This window comes from Panthera leo, chromosome F3 (genome assembly GCF_018350215.1).
Source record: "Panthera leo isolate Ple1 chromosome F3, P.leo_Ple1_pat1.1, whole genome shotgun sequence".
Taxonomy (NCBI): domain Eukaryota; kingdom Metazoa; phylum Chordata; class Mammalia; order Carnivora; family Felidae; genus Panthera; species Panthera leo.
The window spans coordinates 10,612,546-10,633,711 of record NC_056696.1 but is presented as its reverse complement, the minus strand read 5'-3'; the positions used below and the strand labels follow the sequence as shown (position 1 = coordinate 10,633,711).

The 21,166-nt window shown below is 43.0% G+C and overlaps 1 protein-coding gene across 4 annotated transcripts in view; it reads right to left on the bottom strand.

Annotated features, from left to right (window-relative positions):
* The window catches only part of POU2F1 (POU class 2 homeobox 1), a 178,631-nt gene extending 160,327 nt beyond the window's left edge, over positions 1-18,304 (bottom strand). The window contains exons 1-2 of one of the 4 annotated variants that reach the window (XM_042926057.1): positions 18,281-18,304; positions 17,279-17,320 (exon numbers count right to left, since the gene is read on the bottom strand). Coding sequence is in view for 2 of the 4 variants with exons in the window: in XM_042926052.1 (XP_042781986.1) it covers positions 17,279-17,326; positions 17,677-17,803 (175 nt within the window). In the remaining 2 variants the exon portion in view is untranslated. Of the gene's footprint in view, positions 1-17,278; positions 17,332-17,676; positions 17,855-18,280 lie in introns of those variants that run through there. The other 3 variants (XM_042926052.1, XM_042926053.1, XM_042926055.1) reach the window with 3 other exon arrangements.
* Positions 18,305-21,166: the final 2,862 nt, after the last annotated feature.

The window sequence follows — 21,166 nt, the reverse complement described above, 5'->3', positions numbered from 1 at the left end:
ATACAAGGGTAAGGTATGCTTCTGCTGTCCAGTGCCACAGCTGACCAGTCCCTACCCAACCTCTGCAACTGTCCCCTCTCTATGTCTGAACAGCCAAAAGATGCCTAGAAATAGAAAGCATCTGACTACCAAGGTGATAAATATATCAAGCATTTATTGATTACCATGTAGAAGTCAATGAGAGATCACTTAGAATATGTAGATGTTTCTGCTTATCATTTTTATTCTTTCAAAAATGCACTACTTCTTTTAAACTATGGCTAGTCTGCATACCAGCTGGCTCCAGGTTAGTAAGATCTGGCTGTCAAGGAAGCTCTGCTAAGTGGGAGGGAAATCAGCTACAGATCCAGGGGAAGGAGGGCAAAGGCCTAACAGTCACATGGGATACTCCATTAAGACAAGCACTGTGGTTCTTACAATCACAAACTCAGGACAATGCCTTGCAAACTGTAAGCATTCAATAAATATTTGCTGTGCATAAACTTGTTAAGTAAAATAGATTATTCTGTAAAGTGCTACAAAGAGGCCAAGTAACTAGTCCATTGGCCCACAGCCAGTAAGTGGCAAAGCCAAGATTCCAACGAGGTTGGAGAGTCCGTGTTCCAGAGTCAGTGCTATTTTCACTTCTGTATGTGCTTCTTATGGGGAGACCAATATACCAAAGATCTCTGGGAAAGTACTCAAAGGCACAAGATAAACATGCTAGATATCTCTGGAAAGTAAATTTTACTCCAAGTTGAATCATTTTAAGTATTTGATATATAAAACACCAATGCATTACAAAAGAGAATACAGAATCCATTAAGTACTAATTTTAGATTACATGGCCATGACATCCTCTCATTTTGTAACAGCCCCAGGCTCTCTTTAAGGATACAAGTTCATCCTCCTCTTCGACTAGACGTACAGATAGCAGAAAATCTGAGAATCAAAACATCACTCCATCCATACTGGGAAGCCAAAATGGGCCCTTCCAAGCATGTGCTGGATCCGAGGAGGAGGAAGCAGTGGAGGTTTGCACACTCCAGCAAGGGCACGGTCAGGGCAGTCAGGACAAGGTCAGGGCGCAGGGTGATGTGCTCGGGTGCTCCTGGCCCCGCCCACCGGACAGGGCTGGGCCGTAGACCACCAGTTCCTGCGGCAGGCAGGCCAGCCCGCACGGTGTGAACCAAGTCTGCTCCCAGCCGTAGGGGCTGCCCTGGAGTGAGCTGGCCGCCGCTGTGCAGCTCTGAGAGTCCTCACTTCCTACTGGACTGGTGAAGATTCCACATACAAAATCTCAGGTTATCCTCACTGGTCCACTCCACAAGGCTAGGAGAAGAAATCCTGCCACCCAGTGCATCACCTAAGCAGTCCACCAGCACAGGCACATGGGAGGGCTGACACGTGCAGGTGCGAGAGCCGGAGCTAAGGCCATGAAAAGGGCCGCAAGTTCCTCCGCACTGTCCGTGGGTCTCACGGTGCAGCTTGGAGAAGACCAACGCTCTCCAGCACCATATAATATAGGTAATGTCCGTACAATTCTTCCCTAATAAACAATTTAGGACAGTCATATCTTGCTTAAAAGTGTTCTTTGTCTGTTAAAACTAGTTGTCTACAGACTGTTGCATGAATACACTCTCAAATTATAAAAGTTCAAATGCAATAGTAGTTGAAGACTGATGGCGTTATTTCTAAGATAACGCTTTTGTCTTTGCTTTATCTTACTAGAGAATTTATGTCAGTGTTTAAAATGCTGTTTGGTGTAACAAGGGTAAAATTAATTCTATACACGCAGAAAATAAATAAATAAACACAACCTTGCTAAGCACCAAAAACATAGCAAGCAGGTGTTAAATGTCAGGGTAAAATGCAGTCCTGAATCTTACAGAGTTTAAGCTATTCTGAAAAAGAGAAACAAGTTAGCCAATAATTAAAAGTGCTAAAATAGATGCTGGAATATCATCTGCAGAAACAGAGAAAAGGTCTCTAACTCTGACTCTGCAGAGTTTGGGGAAATTGGGAAGTCAGTGGGAGAGTTTTAAGAGTTCCCAGTTGGTAACCCAATCTCTTCTCTCATCCCTAAACTGCTTCTCAAAAGACATATAGGCCTTAATTAATGAAAGAAGGGGGAGGTACTCATGTAAAGACAATATGGAAGTTATACATTTTCAGGAAAACCACAGATTCTGAAAAGGCTAGAACCAGTGCAAACAACAAGAAAAAAAAATCATTGACATTTGAAAGATATACAGAAAAAGAAAAAAATTTAATAAGATGCCCAACATACAATAAAAATATGAAAATGAGAACATATTCATAGACATTCTTTATCTATCAACAAAGCAAAAATTTAAAAGAGCTTGTGGGGAAACTGACATTATTAAGTATTATAGATAAAATATATACTGTAGATAAAAATATAGAATGGTACCTCTCCCAAGGGCAATCTGATAACATGTCCAAAATATTGAAATATGTAATTTTTTTATTCTGTCATTCTTATTCCTAAGGATTTATATTTTAAAAAATATAACACTTGAGGGGCACCTGCTGGCTTAGTGGGTGGGGCATATGATTCTTGATCTCAGTATTGTCAGTTTGAGCCCCATGTTGGGTGTAGAGATTATTTAAAAATAAAATCTTAAATTTTTTTTTTTTTTTAAATCGGGACACCTGGGTAGGTCATTTGGGTAAGCATCCACCTCTTGATCTCAGCTCAGGTCATGATCTCACTATTCATGAGTTTAAGCCCAGTGTTGGGCTCTATGCTGACAGCACAAAACCTGCTTGAGATTCTGTCTCTCCCTCCCTCTGCCCCTTCCCCGCTTGCTCGCTCTCTCTCTCTCTTTCTCAAGATAAATAAAAACTAAAAAAAATAAAATAAAATAAAAATAAAAATTCAAAAATAAAAATAAAGCACTATAGATGGGATGCTTAGATCAAAAGGGATCAAGTAAATAATTGGTCTGTCTATACAATAAAATACTGTGTCATTTGTTATTTATGCCACTAGAAGTCATTCAACTAGATAAAGTTCAGAGATCTTAAAAAAAAAAAAAAGGAAAAGGAAGGGGGGGAAGTCAGCCTTGAAATTACCCAAAGGTTACTTGCACCTAGCAAATAAATAAGATTGTTTATCTTATTTACCTCAACAAATTCTAAATAGGGAGCCATGAAAAAATTTAAGCAAAGGGATGGAGGCAAGTCACAAAACATGTACACTATGATTCCTTTTGTAAATTATGCACACACACATGAGGGGCAGGCCCATCTGGGGGATGAGTTTGGATGTATGGATGCACATAGTCAGGGGCACATTCCAGGAAAGGGGCTCTAACTGAGCCAACATCATATCGGTCCTCACGGCAGTATGCAACTGACCAGACGAGACTGTGGCCTCATGAGCTGGCAATGGCCCTGATACCGGTCCTTACGGCGTATGTAACTGACGTGATGAGACAAGATTCCAACATCATGAGCTGGCAATGGCCCTGACGCTAAAGTCTAAGTCCCTGAAATCACACCATCATTTCTTCCGGCATCACTCATTACATTAGTCTTCCCAGGCGATAGTGATGTTTACAATGTCTTTCATAACATCAGAGGACTTCCACCGATTCCATTCTAACTGATTGGTATATGAATGTGTATGTATTACTCTGCCTAAACAGCATTCGTGGCCAACTGCATGAGAAAGCACCAGGGGAGCGCGAGAGTGGCTCTCAGCAGGGTCGCGTAAAGAAAAATATTTCAGACAACTAAACAGCGTGATGCTGGGCAAGACTAAACAGAGGATACATGATTGAGAACACCAATACTACTAAATGGCTAACTTATCAGAAACAATAATCAACAGTCATGTTTCCTCAACGGAAAGCTACAGCCCTGGTTTAGGAACAGCTTGGTCAGGGGAGCAGGAAACAAATGCATGCTATTTGCCTGTCTACCAATTTTAAGTCACAACTCATTTGAGAAACATTAAAACATTTTAGACACATGTTCATCAAAAGAATACATAACAGTAGAAGTCCTATTTCCTAGGTAGCAAACTAGGTCATGAAAAAATATAAAATAAATGATGCCCCCAATAAAAATTATCTGAATGCTAACATCTGCAAAGAGCTTCAGTTTTAAATACAATTCTTAACAGAAACCCAAAATGTTCAGGGTTCAGCAATCTATACACAGTTTCAAAATATTTCTATAGCCGACATATGGAGATACCTGAAATCTAGGTGAACATTGGATCTAGTAACCAGTTAGACGTCCATCCCTCCAAACTGCAGGATATACAGTTGGTTCTAGACCACACAATTTGGGCCCGGGTAAGCGCCTGGGAGCTGTGTGTAAGCGCACTAAGGATAAACTCAAATAGCAGTTGTTAACATACTTCACCATCAAAGTGACTTGAAACAATTTAATGGTTAAAAGCATGAGAATTCTCTTAATTGCTCGCTGCCACAATCAAAACGGGTCAGAGACCTAGATGTGCCCCTGAGCCTCTTTACACTGTCGTCTCACGTGAAAGAAGGGGATGACAAGCACACACACCTCATGGGGCCATTGTGAAGATTAATATGAAAACGCATATGAAGATTTTGTACAGTAACTGGCACAAAGACTTGGTGAATGTTATGTATTATTGCCACTGGAAATTCATACACTTGGTAGAAGGTATGGAATCTCTTCCACAGATTTTGCCTGTGTATTGGGCCATTATAAAGGACAAAGAGCATGAAAATAGCCTCGTAATTTGAAAACCATCTTCAGCTCTTGAGCTAAATCTTACTCTTTCTGGACCACCCAGACCAAACGTGAGTTCCCTGAAAGTGCTGTGTTTTCACTGGTTTCAAGAATAATGTATATACTGTTCCTTTTGCTTAGGACATCTGCAGTCCTACTTCCCACTCGGCCTTGGACTGCTTAACTTGCAGTCATCCTTCATGTCTCAGTGTAAACATCATTTACTCAGGGAGCCCTTCCCAAGTCCTCCTGTCCAGATTAGGTACCCCTATCTCATGCTTAAAGGCCCTATCTTATTCAGAGTACTCTGGATTTCCCGCATTTTACTCAATTAAGTATGAACAGTGCTATTTAATGTATGACTTGCCCAGCCGATTATAAACTTTGAAGGCAAAAACTCTATCTGTCTCACTATTCTATCTCCAACGTTGCGTACGTGGCGAGGAATAAAACAAGCTCTATAAATATTTACTGAATTAAATGAATGCAGAAGGACCAGTCAGGTCGGTTAATTATAATCCAGTTCATGCTCACACTGAGAACTAGTACAGTTCCTGATAAGCTCACTGTCTTTGTTCATTCACATTCTAATAAGATGTTTCCAGTTTAAAATCCCAATGCTACCTTTCTGGACTACCCATCTCACATGATTTAGCTCTGTTGCTAAGATAGGATCAAACCTATCATGCTTTATATTCTTAATAGATTTATTAAAATAGTATTCAGATGAAAGCCAAGCTACTCAAAGTATCTGTGTTTACTGGCCTTCATCCAAAAGATAGTACTGAAGAATTCCACAGCTTAAAAAGAAAAAAAAAAAAAAAAGTATGAAAACAATCCACAATTCATCAGTGAGAATCCTATGGGCTAGAAAATTTAAGTGATTTGTTCAACATCAGAAAGCTATACAGTGCTGGGCGCCTGGGTGGCTCAGTCAGTTAAGTGTCTGGCTTCGGCTCAGGTCACGATCTCATGACTTGTGGGTTTGAGCCCCGTGTCAGGCTCTGTGCTGACAGCTTAGAGCCTGGAGCCCGCTTTGGATTCTAGCTCCCTCTCTGCCCCTCCCCCACTCACGCTCTGTCTGTGTGTCTGTCTCTCTCTCTCTCAAAAATAAATAAACGTGAAGGAAGGAAGGAAGGAAGGAAGCTACACAGTGCTACAGACGGAATAAGGATCCAGGTTTCCTAGTTCTATTGGTCTTTCCACTACAGAGACTTTTTTTGTACATTGAGAACCACTGTTCAAGATAGTGTAAGCAATGGTCGTGAAATGCAACTATCCTTATTTAAATTGTCCTAATCATTCAATGCTACTGAATCCTTTGTAAAGCTTTTTTAAACTATGCATGCCCAGACCTCTAGTGTATTAGAAACTCTGGAAGTGAGGCCTAGGCCTCTGCATGTTGAGAGTCCCAGGGATGAGTCTTATCCCAGCAAAGATTGAGAACCCCTAATTTAATCAATTAAACATTATCTGCTAAATGTGCACTCCGTCCCCAGGAGCGTGTTCTTGATCTCAAGGCTCTTGGAGACAAGGTTTACTTACATAACTCAATTAGAGAAGAAAATAAGACTGTGTATAATGAAGTGCTGAATTAGCTAAATGAACACAAATTAAGAGCTAACCTCAGAGAAACTAGGACAGTAGCACAGGCTTGAGAGATCAGCTATTTCGGGAGCTAGGGCCTTTATGATCAACAAGGACAACAGCTTTCAAACCGTGTGCTGAGCAGGAGTCCTTCAGGATCCTGTGAGAGTGCCTTGAGGGCCACCATGGGAAACAGGGGATGCTTATCCTACCTCTGACACCCAGTTCAATCAGAATTGCTTCACTCTCACCTTTTATATAATAAGCTTCTGCCTCAAATTCATTACAAAAAACTCCAACGGCTTTTAAAAGTGTGAAAACTCTTTTCTTTACAGATACGTAGAAAAAGGAAAAAAGTCAGTGGTGAAGTAACTTGTCCCCAAGTCACAAAGCCAATCAGCGATCCAGAACCCAGGTCTCTCACTCACTGTACCACATCACACACCCTGACATTCCAAAGGGATGTCAGTGTGAGCACAGATTCTGACAGAGCATCCCAAGTGCCAGCCTGACCAAAACGGTGGGCTTACTTTCAAACTGGGATGGGGTTGTGCAGCAGGACGGGGGGGAGGATGAAGAGAGCCCAAAGCACCAGAATAAAATACAGCCACCCTCCTTGAACAGCTCTTCAACACAAAGTTTTAGGTAGATTTTTTTTTTTATCGTTTTAATAAACTTTTTAAAGTTTATTTATTTGAGAGAGAGAGATAGAGAGAGAGAGCACATGCACAAGCGAGGAAGGAGCAGAGAGAGAGGGAGAGAGACAGAATCCCAAGGAGGCTCTGCACTGGCAGCACAGAGCCTGACGAGGGGCTTGAACTCACAAACTGTGAGATCATGACCTGAGCCGAAATCAAGAGCTGGACGCTCAACCGACTGAGCCACTCAGGTGCCCCTATTTTATTTTTTTTCATGTTTATTTATTTTTGAAAGAGAGAAAGAGAGACAGAGAGAGAGAGAGAGCGAGCTCATGCGCATGATCGGGGAAGGGGCAGAGAAAGAGGGAGACAGGCCGAAGCAGGCCCCGTGACACCAGCTCAAAGCCTAGCTTGGGGCTCAAACCCACGAAACATGCAATCATGACCTGAGCCAAAGTCGTAGGCAACTGAGCCACCCAGGGGCCCCTAGGTAGAATTTTTTTTTTTTTTTTTTTTTTTTAAATTAAAACCTGGGGTGGCTGGGTGGCTCAATCGGTTAAGCGTCTGACTTCGGCTCAGGTCATGATCTCACAGTTCATGGGTTCGAGCCCCGCATCGGGCTCTGCTTCGGATTCCGTGTCTCCCTCTCTCTCTGCCCCGCCTCTGCTCGCACTCTTTGTGTGTGTGTGTGTGTGTGTGTGTGTGTGTGTGTGTGTGTGTGTGTGTCTCAAAAGTAAATAATAAACATTCAAAAAAAATTAAAACCTGATAAAAGAAACACTGTGTTTGTGGTGGGCTGCTAAGGGTGGAACTGTTGAATCATGCTCTGTAAGGAAGGAGTAGGAGATAAGAATGCATAGGCAGGGATGGGGGCCAGATAACAGAGAACCTTCAAAGTTTCTGTCTGCTACAATGCAACAACTCCATGGGAAAGCTGTCAGAAGAGCACCAGTGGAGTGCATTCCCTCTCCCAAGGTGCTGGCCGCACGCGGAAATGTGTAACCTCAAGTACAATGGCCCACAGAATCGATCTAAAGCTTCTCTACAGCAGCACCAGTAATAAACTTGCTGATTTTACTCTTGTGCTCATGTAAGAAAAACTATTACAGTCCTTAAAAAATTCTTCTGCTATCAATCTGTTACTCACCACGGCATGCCTCTAACACCGGTGTTATCACCATCTGATTGTTGAAAGAAACAACCACAGAAGTCAGGAGCAAAGTCAAAATGAGAGGTCTAGGATTTACAACGCTCAGACTCAGTGCTCAGTCCACACAATGGAGTGGCAGGAGCACAAATCTCAATCCTAATATTTGTACGTTTATCACACATTTAATTCAGTAAAACTGTCTTGATTTTCACAATGAATTTATAACGCAGTAATAGCCACCAACCATGTCTCAAATGACATCTCCGAAGTTGAATTCATTGCCTAGTCTCCAAATGGCTCCCTCTTCCAACCTCCCTGCTTCTGTTTACTTGGCACTGAGCTTTATAATCTAAGCTCAAAACCTTAGCATCCCCCTTGACTCTAATTAGCTGCTCAACACTTAGAATTAAGGGCTTTGATCATGGCTAGTCCAGAACAAAAAAATTCAAAGGATCCCTAGTGCCTAGCAAAAGAAATCCAGACTCGTACACCACCAGCCCAGAGCATTCAGAGCTCTCCAGAACAGAGTCCGTAACCTTCCACCGCTCCCCACTGTATAGCCTAAGCAATAACCGACCTGGAAGTCCTGCTGTTCCCCAAACACACTTTGTGCTTCCTGAGCACATGACTTTGGGGAAGTCACTTAATCTGGGCTTTATTTTACTCAACTATAAAATGGGTATAATAATACTTGCCTGAAAGGGCCAACTAAGGTAATGAAAATGAGAGGGCTGCTATAAACTTTAAAGTGCTATAAAAATACAGACAGTATCATTATGTTATGGTGATGGTAATTTTATTTTATTTACACCTGCTTTGCTCCAGAAGGGATATAAAGCAGCCCACATAAAACACAAAAGAACAAGAATTTAAAGACAGAAGCTTAAATAAAAGAAATATAAAAGGTAAGGACATAAAAAGAAACTGGGAATGAGGAGGCTAAGAAAAATGCATACCATAATTGCCTTTCCCATCTTTCAGGTTAATAACTTGGTCTGAACACTGTAGTTTGATTTGAAAAGAAAACTAAGTCAATTATTAGCAGTGTCCAGAAGACTAAAAACAAAACTATTGGTGAGAAATAAAAAAGTTCCAAACATAAAGACCTGGCAAGAATTTTTCCCCAAGGTCCTTATTCTGTGTGATTAACTGGACAACATCCACAACATCCTCAACATATTTATCCTGGATTCTCTATTTTATTGCATCGTTATTAGACTGAACGCCTCTTGAGGTCAGGTGACTGTTCTTTGTTTGTATCTCCAATAGCATTTAAACCAATTAGCCGGCAAACCACATGCCTCGATTTTTATATATTGGTTTCCATGGATACAATCTCTGCGTTCTGTTTCAAACCATCTTGTACACCACATCAATCCTAAAACATCACTTTTATCACGGGATTCCTTAAAAACCCTGCACCTAGAACAAATGCCTCATTCTTTACCTACAATCCTGAATATTTCCCCAGCAATATGCTTCTCTGTCTTCCCATTCCTAATTCTTTTTGCCTTTTTTTAAGCTCAGCTTTAAAACTCATCTTCTGCTTAAAGTCTTATCTGACTGGCAGTGATGTGGCAGAGAGACTGGGGGTGTGGGGAGGAGTCTAGAAAGTCAGAAGTCTTGTGTGCTGATGCCTAACTCAACAGTGAAGAGACTGAGGGCAAGACACTGAATCGCTGTGAGAACATTTCCTCATCTGTAAAGGCTATAAGGATAGATGGTATCTACATTACCTTTCAGCTATAAAGGCTCTAGGAACCTTTGGTTCCTGCGAATTTGGACACACCCTGATATCTATCCTGATCACGATTATCTGCTACATATTCTAACATATAATTATATTACGTACATTGTTTTTTTATTTTCCTTGCTATGGAAAGATACCAACTCCTCCATAGCATAGTCTTATATTTCCCTTGTTATCCCCAAAAACAACTGACACAAGACCAGGTACACAGCAGATATATTTTGTAAACTATGAAATAATTGTAAATAAAGGACTGATTATAATAAACTTCCTTGCTGCAGTATGAATCAGCCAAAAAGACATTTCTTTCATTAAGCAGACCATTAAAATAAATGTACTAAATCAAGAAAACAGGTCAGTCACTTTTCTGTAAAAAAGTATATTCACACAGTAAGTTACAAAGCCAGTCGGTACAACTCCATTACATGTTAAACAAAAAGGAGTTAAAAGACACAACATAATATTCACTCCCAGCCATTCCTGTTTATATCTCCTATTACAAAGAGGAAACTCACTAGTCCCCCTGCAAAAAACCTACTAATTTGTATTATCTTACTGATTTAACTTTACATACTATTGTTATGACTCCAACATAAAAACCAATAAAGTCACAGAGAATTATGAAATAAACCATGTGACTGTACTTTCAATGACTTTCAACATCACAGGTTAAGTAAAGCTACTACCAATATTCATACTGAGCTTGGTTTTGCGCTTTTCACATTGTCTTTTTTTTTTTTTTTAATAAATATTATGTATCCTTTTCTGGATGAATATCCTAGTTTCCTGGACAGTACTTTAAAAAGAAAATCTGATAAATGTAGAGGTTTGCTGATTCTTCTTTTGTTCATTACTAGTCCTGTCAGCAAATCTAGGCAACAGTGAAAACTTGAGTATTTGCTTAACTGGAAAAAAAAAAAAAAAAAACAACCCAAAACATGACACAAAGGAGCTATATCAGCAACTAAGTATAAACAACATAACCTATCAATGCTCAATAACACCCTGTACTAAAAACACACAGAACTCTATAAACTACATGCATAATATGTAAAGAGCTTCTTTAAATCAGAGGATCTGAAACTCAAGACAATTCTCGTATTCCAAATTGTAAATATATTGTAAATGGATCAGTCACAGGCAATGGCTCCACTCATGCTATTTTTTTTCCCCACTGCTATTACTGCTGAAAGAGTTTATAAGGGCTCACGGCCAGTTTAGAACATGGAGATATTTCAGTACAAAATAAAACAGATTTATTCCTAAGAAGAAATATAAGGAGGGAGGCTGGGAAGACGGTGGAGTAGGAGGGCCCTAAGACTGCCTCTTCCCATGGATACGATTAGATAACACTCACATCAGTGTAAATAACTTAAGAAGAAATATAAACCTGAAAAGTTATTATCTTTATTCACAAAATGTCAATATTGCACAAAAAATGTTCAGCAAAAGATGGGTAAGGCAACTGCTATTCTCTACAATCTGTAGTTATTACCTCTTTCATCCCTGATTTCCCTCAAAAAGATATTTACCTTATTTAAGCAATACAATAAAAGAATTAGGCAAAACCCCTGCCCAAAGAGTTTCCTAAAAAAAGAAGGAAAGCATTCAGAAGGGGTACAGAAACTCCAGTAAGACAGATGTAGGACAATCAAATGCACATTCTAACGCCTAATACTGGATTTCCTTGAAGAAATAAATAATAAGCATGTTTGCTCAAGCATTTAAATTTAATATTAAAAAAAGGCAACAGAAACAAGAACTTAAGCAACCCAAAAGGAGCATGTTGCGTTACTTATTCCATTCTGTAAACAATAATTATTTAAATAGTTTTAAACCCAATCACTTCCACTGGGAAAACACATCCCTGCTTAAAATTGCACTTCACAGTATTTACTAATCACAAAAACTGTGTAACTGAACAAGCACTGTTGTATAAAAACAAGTTAATGATAGCCATATACCAGTATTTTAAAATATAATTGGTTTTAGGGGCGCCTGGGCGGCTCAGTCAGTTAAGCGTCAGTCTCGGTTTCGGCTCAGGTCGTGATCTCACAGTTCGAGAATTCAGGCCCCGCGTAGGGCTCTGCGCTGACAGTTTGGAGCCTGGTTGGGATTTACCTCTCCCTCTCTCTCTGCCCCTCCCCAGCATGCTCACTCTGTCTCTCAAAAATAAATAAACGTGAAAAAATTAAAAAAAAAAAATTATTTTAATAGTGCTCAAAAAACTAAAGAGTAGAGCAGATACAAAGAGTAGACACAAAGAGTAGAGCTGTGTGTTTTCAATGTAAAAAAACAAACAAAAATAACCGTTAATAATGAGGCAATCACCACTACATAATGTTATAGTCTTCCTAGTACAAAGGAAACATGTTCATGAAAGTGAGTGACCAATGTTAAAAACAACTTAAACACAAAGACATACAACCAAATATCCAAGATCAAATAATATAGATTCAAGAAACTTCAAATATTTCATTTTTAATGCCAACCACTTATGAAAGATAACATTCAAATTTCCAGGTCTGTCATTCTTTTTTTTTAAGCTTTGGGGAAAGGCTAGGATATTACATGACTTAGTTACCTCATTTATATTACAAGCTTTTTAAAGTTAATTTACTTATTTTGAGAGAGAACAAGCATGTGAGGAGCGGGAGGCGAGGGGACAGAGGATCCAAAGCAGGCTCTGTGGTGACAGCAGAGAGCCCAATGTGGTGCTCAAACTCATGAACCATGAGATCATGACCCGAGGAAAGTCGTGCACTTAACCAACGGAGCCGCCCAGGCACCCCTCCGGTTCTGCCATTTTAGAAGCACCTGCCTAAGACAGTCAAGGCTCCTTTAAACATCTTTCGTGGCTTGGTAAGAGCGACTTAACATTCTGAGCCCTAAATTTATTCTGAAATCCGATGACCAGATGAATAACAGATTAACAATTACTTCAATCTAGGCAGCAATAAAACACATTTTATTTCTTCTGCTTTCTGCTGCTTATCGATGCAGAGAATAGTAAATTAAAAATATGGCAGAATACTATTCACTGTACACCTGAATAATAGTCACTCTTTTTCCTTGATTCCTGGGAGTTTTGACAATGACAAAATGAAAGGAGTTAAAAATTAGTTTGGAAAAGATGTTTAAAATTACAGTAATAGCTTGGAAGCAGAACGGTCCTTTCAAATATTAAAAACATTTGGTCAGCTGTCACATGAATTTTCAAGACCTAAACTCAAAAGTACCATTATAATTAGTAGGTGGGGCAAGTTAAGAAAGGGACAATGGGTCTTCTGAAAACTTGTGAGTAGCCTGCCAGATGGGTACACAAGGAGATGGGCAGGTTATAAACTAAGGCTCAAAAATAATCTAAAATACTCTATCAAGCTTGGAAGAGTTAGGGATAAAGCACAGCATCCTACCACATTCCTAAGGCATCTTAATCAGCACCGTAAGATACACTAGTTAAAATTATGATGAAAAATGTCTAAAAGGAAAACCTTCTATGTCAAAAATCTTAGGTGGAATCATTACCTCACAATGTAGTAATTTTAAAAATCACTAATCAATCAAAATACATACATTTCTCCAGACTAAGACAAATCCAAAAAGAATTTTGAATTATTTTTTAAATTGTATGCAAAGCACATGCTTTCTTATAAGTATCCACCTTATTTTTAAACACTGTAATTTCAGTTTTTAAAAGAATGTATAGTGCTCATTCTCTTCAATTTCACTTTACTCATTAAAATAGGTACCAAGGCCAGGGGCGCCTGGGTGGCTCAGTCGGTTAAGCGTAGGACTTCGCTCAGGTCGTGATCTCACGGTCTGGGAGTTGGAGCCCTGAAAGCTCACAGCCTGGAGCCTGCTTCAGATTCTGTCTCCCTCTCTCTCTCTCTCTGCTCCCCACCCCTGCTCACGCTCTGTCTCTCTCTCTCTCTTTCTCAAAAACTAAAAGATTAAAAAAAAATTCTTTTTAATAGGTACTAAGGCCAATGATCTCTCTTTCTTTAGCCTGGCACCTTCTTATTAGAGTTGGGGAGGTCACAAAGAACCCCTCTAAAATAAACATTTATATTGATCACTTCCAGGATTGTACTTACTTAAAACCCATAGTCTCCATCTGAGAACCTGAGGAAACAAATTTTTACAATAGCATGGAATGCCAATCAAAATGCCAGTTAACAATACTCATCCTTTTCTCTATTAAAACAATTCTAACAGTGGAATTTTGTTTATAAAATTCAGCATACATTTTATCATCCTGGATAAAATATCTGCAGCCTCAGTAGTGGTTAAATTGCAGCTATAAAGGAAATTGTCCTGAGATAAATGGTTTCCCTATGAGAAGGTTTCACTGCTACACTTCACCTCAGGACAATAAATCAAATTAACTGCACCTTGTCCTCTGTCCAATGACATCATCAGTTTGACCACATCTTGGGAATCAGGTGCAAAAACATGCTATTTAAGGCATGAAATCATATTACTGCCTTTTGTCCATTCGACCTCATGCTTCAGGTCTCTAAAGCAGTCAGTCACCTGAACATTCACATGAAAGCTACAGATTCCCCCCCACCCCCCCCCCCGCCCCCATCCCCCAGCTGCATTCGGGCCGGCCTACTGGATGTGAAAGAGGAAAAATGATGAGAACTGGTTATTTGAAATTGGCTTGCTTTTAGCCCACCAAATCTACAATTTTGTTACAAATTAAACTGAAGACTAATGTCTCCCAAAATATGTACCTAGCAACTGACCGTAAATAAAGTGCCTTATAATTTCAGAGGTTTAACACATCAGAGCTAAATAACACTTCTCTGGTACTTTACTAGCAGGGGTAAAAAAAAAAAAAAAAAAAAAAAAAAACCACCAATGAGAAGCAACTCTATGTTCTTATAAAACACACTAAAACTAGATAGAATGAAAAGGGGGAAAAAAGCTTTACTAAGAGAAAAACCAAAAATGAAAATTATTGTTTCCTCTAAACAACAGAAGTTAGCCTGACTTTCACAGACCAATTGTCCTGATTCTACATAAAACATAAAATCAATTCTGACAACTTAAAGAGGGGTGGGTATGCTGGGAAGAGAATAAGTTCCAAGATCAGAGTAGACACAATGACTATGTTTATTCTGCTATGTTCACTCATTTAACCGTGACACAAACCGCTCAAAGAAAACCTAACCCGTCTCTGTTTTTAGGAGTGCTCCCATTAAAATACGCAAACCTTGACAGGGACAGCACAAAATTAATATCAGCCCTATCTTAAATTAGAATGAAGAAGTTGAAAAGGAAACGCTGCACTGAGACATTCTGAAAGTGCTGTTAATTGGAATTTCTAAAACACTTAACTATTCTACAACTCCTAGGGAAAAACAACAACAACAACACACAACTATAGGTTTTACAAGTAGTGCAGACCTTTCCAAAGCCGGAAAGTGTTTAACTTGGAGGTGGAAGCCAAGGGGCAGGGGAGAGCTATCACTAAAGTAAAGTGACTCACTTGTATTAAGTCAAAATAGGTTTCACTCGTCCCTGAAAATGAGAAGATTTTTTTTTCCCCTTAGGCCTAATATTACTGCAAACTATGAGAAAATCTTTTTAGGAGAAAACAAAACACGACGGAGTTGGAGCTTAGCTAGGAGCTGGTTTAATGCTGGTGAAGGCCCCGGGAGGGTTTGTTTTGCCCGCGGAGGCCGGGTACGTGTGTGGAAGTTGGTGGGGGAAAGTCATTTTGGTTATTAGTAAATAAATCAAGCGGCAGAAAATGAGGCCTAGGCAACTGCCAGAGGAGCCAAGGCCTAGCTCTCCCCCTGCTCTTCCCAGCACAGCCTGGGTTTGATCTCAGAGCCCCGTGGATTGCCAAGGAAAAAAAAAAAAAAAGAATCATATCGAACCACAAAAGCACATGGGGCGAATGTAAAATATAAACACGGCGTTGGGCTGTGAGTGGCTGTTATTAAAGGTCTGAATTACTAAACATGAGAGGCGGGGAAAGCCGGGCGGCCATTTCAATAATATAAACCTCCCCGAATTAGACATTATTCAAATGAGAGAGGTTCGGCTAAGCAGACAGTAGAGAGGACCCAGCACCCAGCAAGAAACCAACACCACAGAACCGAGGAGGGGGATCCCCGCCCCTACCTAACTCCCAACAGGAGAGGGGAAATCGAGAATATTATCAACTTGTCAGGCCGGCCGGTTGTGGGGCAGGGGCAGGAGGGCAGCCTTTACATCCGAGTTCTTGAGAGGCCTCCGGGTGCTTCTGGGGCCTGGGAGCAAGAGGGCCCCGAGGGCCCCCGGCCCCGTGGGTCCGGGTCAGCGCAGAGGGGCGGGGGAGCGGGGAGGGGCAGGGGAGAGGAAGATGAGACCACGCCAGGCACCTCCAACCCAACTCCCGGGGGGGAAAGCACGGCCCACCGGAGACTGGGAGCTTTTCCAGCACCCAGGGGACTGCTGACCGATGGTCTGGAGCACATGGGGCTGCCCCGGAGGACATCCCCCTCCGAGGGGAACTTCCCACGAGGGCCGCCTTTTAACCCTGTCCGCCCCGGAGGGGGCGAAGCGGACCCCTGCGCGGGCTCCCCACCCCCGCCGCCCCGAGGCCACCTCGCAGCGCCCGCGACCGCTCACCCCTACCCACCTAGAGCGCGGGCCTGGCTCAGGTCAGGCCGCCACACCGGGGACAAGCGGGGCGCGGCCGAGGTACCCGGGGCCGTGACCCCCCGGCTCAGCCCCGCTCGGACCCCGGTGAGGCGGCGGGGCGCGGGCGCCGGCGGGGCGCTCTCCCCGGGCGCACCCCCGGCCGCCCTCCGGGCCGCCCGCCCCCCCCGCCTGGGCCCACTCCCGGCGGGGGGACGCGTGTGGCTGTCCGGCCGCCGGGGTCCGCTCCGGCCCCGCCGCCTCCCCGGCATTGTGCTCGCCGCCACCTCCATCCCCCTCCACGCCCCCCCCCCCACCCCGCGCCCGCCCGGCCCGGGTCGCCCGCCCGCGCCCCGTCGGCCCAGTGGCTATGAATATGTAAAATGTCTTTATTGTCCTCTCCCTCTGCCCCGGCCCCGCGGCCCCGCCGCGGACCCGCTCGGGTTCGGGCACGGCGGCGAGGAGGCGGCGGCGGCGGCGGCGGCCGGCGGAGGAGGAGGGCCGGTGCCGGCGGGCGGGCGAGCGGCGGCGGCGGGGTGGGCCAGGGGCAGGAGGAGGGCGGTGGATCGCAGCCCCCTTTGCCCCTTGTCTTCCCCCTCCGCCTGGCCGCTCCGAGCCTCTTTCCCCCTCCGCTCGGCGCCCGGCGGGGGCTCCGTGCTCCCCGGCCCCCCATCTCCCCGCCGTTAATTATAATAATCCTGAGTACTAATAAATTATGCTAAGTCGCGGGGGGGGGCAGCGGGAGCCGGGGTTGAGTATGAATATGAATATGTAAAATGCTGTAATGATTACCTGCTGCTGCTGCCGCCGCGGCTGAACTCTCATCTTGACTCGCTGCTCCTCCGTCCGCCATTTTGAATATTTTAACCAAAATCGCCCGGTCGATAAACCCTCCCTCGCTCCGGCTCCCCTCCCCCCTCCCGCCCTCCGTGCCTCCTCCCTCCTCTCCGCCCCCTCCCGCTCCTTCCTCTCCCCGGGCTCGCGCCAGGGGGCGCGCGAGGCCGTCCCCTCGGAGGAGCCCCACCCCTTCGGGTGCTGTGCGCACGCGCCCGCTGCCTGCCGTGGCTCTTCGCTAGCTAAAGCGCCCTCAACCTGCCAGTCACCCCTTCGCTGCATTTTTTTTTTTCTCTCTCGGCTCTGCACATGCGCGACTCTCCACGCGCCTGAAATGCAGGCGGCGCATGCGTTACCTCTCGGCTCCTTGAAGCGTAACCTGTGTAGTACGTTGAGTGCTCGTCCCTTCTGATAATCCTCCCTTTCCTCCCGCCTCACTGCCCTCCCGGCTTTGCTCCGACGTCCCCCAATGGCCAGTGGCATACTAAAAGGGCAAGGGACACGGCAGCCAAGAGCTTGGAAACGCGTGGAGTACCCGTGGGCGGACCAGCCCCGGCGTCCCCGCCGCTGCGCACTTTTTAAGGCTTTCCGCGCTGTTGAACTGCTGACAACAAAGGAGGGGCAGCTCCCCTGCTAGGTAATTTCCGGCCCGGTGGGCAGGTAGGGGCGGAAACGCCCGCCGCGGGGAGCCGGGCTGGAGGCACCTGCTGAGCTACGCGCGGGCGTCCCGCTTTAAATTTGAATCCTAACTAGTCCCCGCCCCCAGCCCTGCAAATGCTGGAGACCCGGCCTTGGCTAACACGAGGGGGAGTGTCTTGTGCTGGTTTTAATTAGCCCCAAATCGCTTCTACTCTACTTGTTTCTAACACCCAGCCGGCTTCTCGGGATCCGAGTGTTTAAGTCGCTAATTTCCGCCCCCTACCCTTGGTGGGGCTTTCACGTGCCTCGATCGCCGCTCACCGGATCGAAACGAATAGTCCAGCCCCTAGTCCGTAAAGAGGCAGTCTCCCTTTCGCTTAGCAACATATTTAAAACCTAGCCGTAAACTGGAAACTGATGACCTAATAAATCAAGATGTCGAAATCAGCAGTAGCTTCATCAAGAATTTTACTTTGCTGTGTTTCTCAGAGTAACTATAATAGTAGGCGTTTTGTGTTGTAAATATCTTTATTTCAGTCATGTTCTAAGATTTCTTTAATGGTAAATTTCCCTGGACAAGACCCAGGTCAAATTATGTTACGAATTTTTTTTTCAAAAGCCCTAATATTTTTCCAAGAATATTGGAATATCCCCCAATATTTTTTAAGAGTAAAAAGAAAAGTATCTCAGGGTAAGCAAAGAGAAAGAAAGGAAGGGAGGGAGGAAGGAAGGAAAGATGGAAGAAAGATAATCCTAGTCTTGAGAGAAATGACTGTAAAGTTTAAATGGAGTAAAATTGCAGATTCTACACTGAAGAAAACGAATCTCTAAGAGAATTAGCAGTTATTCTAACGACTAAAGTTTTAACCATGGGTCTTCGCCTCCTCACAATTCCTTACACTGTGCAAGTACAGTTGAAGCTATTGTCAGTGACAGCCAATGAATTTGGGGTGGGATTGATTTATTCATGGTAATTAAGCTTTAGGGTGTGTACATGACTGTTCAAATAATTGGACCAGCATATAATCTAATTATTTCAAGCCACACCAACACCACACAGTTAAGGAAATGCAAATTTCAATCATGTTACAATTAATCCGGAAATATGGCATAAATTATATTCACCAGCATTACTATAGGGGAAGACATGCCCCTGCTCTGAGGACAACGAATTTGAAATTACCTCCACTAAGACAAAGAACCCAAATACCTTTACTTAAATTCCTATCTTCTATTTACTCTTTGTTTTGCTCTTTTGTTTAAAAAGTAAATTAATATGACTTTCAGAGAGTAACTGAAGCCAGTGCCTGTGCTATTCATTCTTTATCTCATTTCCATAAAAAGCAAATTTCATGGAATGAATTTTTAGTTAAGGAAGAATAGCTCTGTGAGGAAAAAAAAATAGTTTAAAATAGTCTATATCAATGATTCATTTTCCTCTTAATGAAAATATTTATGCCTGGGCATAGTAGATACTCATAAATATTTGCTGAATAAAAACTAATGAATAATACAGTTATATATGTTAGGATTCTTTTAAAAATTGATAAAGTCATTTATTCAACAAATATTTATGAACATCTGCATTCTGCCATGAGCTTTACTCAGGTGGTAAAAATACCAAAATGTACGAAACACTGCTTTGACCTCAGCAAACTCACGTATACCATTTCCTTTTTTCAATCCTCACAACTCTGGGAGGTAGAAACCATTTATCCCAATTTTCCAGGAGGGGGAAATTGAGACACAGAGATGTTACATAACTTGCCTGTATTAGGGTCCTCCGGAGAAACAAAACCAATGGGAGAAATATATGTAATGACTTTCATCATGCAGTTGACCCTTGAACAAGGCAGGGTTGAGGATTGCTGATACCCCACGCAGGCAAAAGTCCAAATTCCTCCAAATTCCTCCAAAACTTAATGCCTCCAAAACTTAACTACTAACAGCCTACTGTTGCCGGGAGCCTTACCAATAATAGAAATAGTTGAAAGGATAATTAACACTATTTTATATATTATATGTATTATAAATAAATATAAAATAACATTTTATATGTTCTAGCTAGCCTATATAAGTTATATATCGGTACTATATTCTTACAATAAAGTAAGCTAGAGAAAAGAAAATGCTATTAAAATCTTACGGAAAGGGGCACCGGTTGAGCGACCGACTTCGGCTCAGGTCATGGTCTCACAGTTTGTGAGTTCGGGCCCGGAGCCGGGCTCTGTGCTGACAGCTCGGAGCCTGGAGCCTGCTTCGGATTCTGTGTCTCCCTCTCTCTCTGCCCCTTCCCCGCTCATGCTCTGTCTCCGTCTGTCTCAGAAATAAATAAACATTAAAAAAATTAAAAAAAAATAAAATCTTACAGAAAATACAGTTACAGTACTATACAGTAAAAAATCTGCGTATAAGAGGACCTGCGTACTTCAAACTCATGTTGTTCAAGGATCAACCATATATATGAAAGAGATTTGTTACAAGGAATTGGCTTACACAGAAAACCATGGAGGTTTAGAAATCCACTTATGTTCCTTCTACCATGATCCCAGACCCTTAATGTCCATTCCCACACAGGTTCCCTAGATTTCTGTCTGTATAAGTTAGAAAACTCCTGTAACTTTTTTGATGTTTTATTTATTAAGACAGAGAGAGACAGAGCATGAGCAGGGGAGAGGCAGACAGAGAGGGAAACGCAGAATTGGAAGCAGGCTCCAGGCTCTGAGCTGTCAGCACAGAGCCCGTCGCGGGGCTCGAACTCGCGGACCGCAAGATCATGACCTGAGCCGAAGTCGGACGCTTAACCGACTGAGCCACACAGGCACCCCCCCACATAACTTTTGGAGTCTAATGTCCCTCCTCATGAGTCAGATAACGCTGTCCGTAATGAGCAGCTCAGGTCTCGTGATAATATGGTGACCCATGGTTAAGCATTCAGTCTCTACTAAGGTCCCGTAGAATCCAAGAGCTATTTCTCAAAAGGAGAATAGTTCTCCACACAGGATGTCAGACTTTGCTCTAAAATTCTAAGGGTCGGAGGGGCATCTGGGTGGCTCAAGTAGGTTGGGTGTCCGACTTCGGCGCAGGTCAGGATCTCACTGTCCATGAGTTTAAGCCCTGCACAGGGCTCTCTGCTGACAGATGGGAGCCTGGAGCCTGCTCCGGATTCTGTGTCTCCTCTTCCCTGCCCTTCCCCGCACATGCACT